The sequence below is a fragment of the Quercus lobata genome, chromosome 4 (assembly GCF_001633185.2).
Source record: "Quercus lobata isolate SW786 chromosome 4, ValleyOak3.0 Primary Assembly, whole genome shotgun sequence".
Taxonomy (NCBI): Eukaryota; Viridiplantae; Streptophyta; class Magnoliopsida; order Fagales; family Fagaceae; genus Quercus; species Quercus lobata.
The window spans coordinates 7,007,245-7,010,413 of record NC_044907.1 but is presented as its reverse complement, the minus strand read 5'-3'; the positions used below and the strand labels follow the sequence as shown (position 1 = coordinate 7,010,413).

Below are 3,169 nucleotides of genomic sequence, written 5' to 3'. Positions count from 1 at the left end.
AAAGGGTCGAGGAAGACCAGCAGACAGGGAAGGGCAAAGCGAAGGTTGTCCCTCAGGAGAGGAGGGACTTCAAGTCGGACCGCATTATCAACAGTAACAGGCCGAGAAGAGATTACTCGGAACAATCTGGATTTGGTAGGGCACAGGCAGTCCATGCTGTGTTCTGAGAACCATTACACAAGATCCTAGAGGAGGTAAAGAGCGAGCCGTTCTTTCAGTGGCCAAGCAGGATGGCAGGTGACCCCTCGAAGCGTAACCAAAATCTATATTGCGCGTACCACCAAAAGCCGGGTCACACCACAGATGATTGCAGGAATTTGAAAAACCATTTGGACCGGCTTGTTCGAGAAGGGAAGTTGAGGCATCTATTACATCACCCTACGGGATGGCAGGAACAGTCAAACATCGAAACCAGACAAAGCACATTGAGGCCACCCATTGGCACAATAAATGTTATTCTTGCCGCACCTGGAAGGATCGGTTCCAATCCTTTCAGAGTAATGTCAGTGGGTAGGCTCCCGGTTGAGGCGGACGACAGGGAATCCAAGAGGGCCAGAGCAATTGCCACGCCCTTAATCGGATTCTCGGATGAAGAAAAATTGGGAACCTTTCAACCCCACGATGATGCCCTAGTCGTCACGCTCAGAATTGAAGGTTATGACGTGAAGAGAGTGCTAGTTGATCAAGGCAGCGCCGTGGAAGTAATGTATCTCGACTTGTATAAAGGATTGAACCTGAAGCCAGAGGACTTGTTGGCATACGACTCCCCTTTGGTCAGTTTTGAAGGAAAAACCGTCACCCCGAAAGGCATGATTAGGCTGCCTGTACAAACAAATTCAGACGTGGTAGAGGTGGACTTCATTGTGGTAGACGCATACTCCTCCTCCACAGCCATCGTGGCCCAACTGTGGCTTCATGCACTAGGGGCTGTGTCATCAACCCTACACCAAAAAGTGAAGTATCCGTCAGGAGATCGAGTGAAAGAAGTAATAGGGAGCCAGGGGATGGCCCGGTAATGCATGGTGTCAGCAATCTCACGACGACCAAATAGTGAACCCTCAACCTCAGCCAACAACGACTTATAGCAATTAACGACCCTGGTCCCAGCCTCGGGTAGTGGAGGACCAGCCATGGAGGTGAGTTGCGAGGATCTGGAGAAAGTACTTGTCGGATCAGACCCAGAGAGGTTTTTTCAGGTCGGCTCAAAATTACCGCCCCAAGATAAGTTAACACTAATTGATTTTCTCAGACAGAATGTGGACGTATTTGCCTGGGACGCCTACGAGGCCTCTAAGGTTGACTCAGATTTCATCTGCCACCACCTTAATGTTAACCCGGCTGTGACACCTAAGAAGCAGCCTCTTCGGCGACCGTCGAAAGAACATGCAGACGTCGTGAGAGAGGAGGTCGTAAAATTAAAGAAAGCGGGGGCTATAAAGGAGGTATTCTACCCCGAATGGTTAGCCAACACAGTCGTGGTAAAAAAGAAGAATGGGAAATGGTGGGTCTGCGTAGATTTCACGGACCTAAATAAGGCCTTCCTGAAGGATCCCTTCCCCATGCCACAGATAGACCGATTGGTGGATTCGACCATCGGACACCCTCGAATGAGTTTTTTGGACGCCTTCCAAGGCTACCATCAGATACCCCTGGCTGCTGAGGACCAAGAAAAAACTGCTTTTGTCATCCCCGTCGGAAATTATCATTATAAGGTGATGCCCTTTGGCTTAAAGAACGCCGGGTCGACTTACCAAAGGATGTGACCAGGATGTTTGAACAGTAGATGGGTAAGAGCATTGAAGTTTATATAGACGACATGGTGGTTAAAAGCAAATTAGTGGCTGACCATGTCAGAGACCTCGGTGATATCTTTCGAATTCTGAGAAAGTACAGGCTGCGCCTAAACGCGTCCAAGTGTTCATTTGGGGTGGTATCAGGGAAATTCTTAGGTTACATGGTGACCCACAGAGGTATCGAAGTTAACCCTGACCAAATTAGAGCTATACACAGCCTGCAGCCTCCTCGGAATCCCAAAGAGGTCCAAAAGCTCATCGGCATGATCGCCGATTTAAACCGTTTCATTTCCCGCTCAGCGGACAGATGCAGACCTTTCTTCCTCCTATTAAACAAGTGGAAGGGCTTCGAGTGGACTGAGGAGTGTGCTTTAGCTTTCCAACAGCTTAAGGAATACCTCGTCCGACCACCAATTATGTCCAGTCCCGAGGCCGATGAGGTGCTTTTCGCTTACATTGCTGTAGCCTCTCATGCAGTGAGCTTAGTGCTAATCCGAGAAGACAATGGCACGCAACGGCCCGTCTACTACATAAGCAAATCGCTGCACGAGGCAGAGATCCGTTACCTCCCTCTCGAAAAGGCCATCTTGGCAATTGTGCAAGCCACGCGAAAGCTCCCCCACTATTTCCAAGCACATACTGTAGTTGTACTAACCCAACTTCCGCTGAGGGCCATTCTCCGGAGCGCCGACTACACGGGCAGAATTGCAAAATGGGGAATGATTCTGGGCGCCTTTGACATTAGGTACATGCCTCGCACTGCTGTGAAGGGTTAGGTCCTCGCAGATCTAGTAGTCGAATTTGCGGAGCCCACACTAGAAGGAGGGGGAGGGTCACTAAGCCCTGACGGGAAATTGATTAGCGCAATCACTCAACAAGAGCCCAGTTGGTGGAAAGCTCACATCGACGGCGCAGCCAACCAAAGGGGGTTAGGTGTGGGGCTCGTTCTGGTCTCCCTCGAAGGGATCACCATCGAAAAATCGCTAAGGCTTGGTTTCTCGGCCACGAATAACGAAGCAGAGTATGAGGCACTATTGGAGGGGATGTCAATGATTTAGAAACTGGGTGGAAAATCCGCGAACATGTTCTCGGATTCGAGACTCGTCGTGGGACAAGTAAACGAGGAGTTGGAGGCAAAGGATGAAAGAATGTAAAAGTACCTAGTCGAAGTTAAACACCTACAGACCCATTTTTGTCACTTCAATCTGGCGCACGTGTCTAGGAGCGGGAACACCCATGCTGATTCTCTTGCAACATTAGCCACCTCCTTGGCCCAGCCACTTCCCCGGGTTATTCTAGTAGAGGATCTCTACCGCCCAACGATGGCGAGGTCCAACAAAATACAGGTCCACAATGTCAGGGCTGGACCTAGTTGG

At 50.0% G+C, this 3,169-nt stretch overlaps 1 protein-coding gene across 1 annotated transcript; it reads left to right on the top strand.

Moving 5' to 3' along the window:
• The first annotated feature begins 230 nt into the window (after window positions 1-230).
• LOC115984484 lies at window positions 231-1,016 on the top strand. Its single transcript, XM_031107507.1, has one exon. The coding sequence runs from the start codon at window positions 231-233 to the stop codon at window positions 1,014-1,016; it is 786 nt and encodes a 261-aa protein (XP_030963367.1).
• The last annotated feature ends 2,153 nt before the right edge of the window (window positions 1,017-3,169 follow it).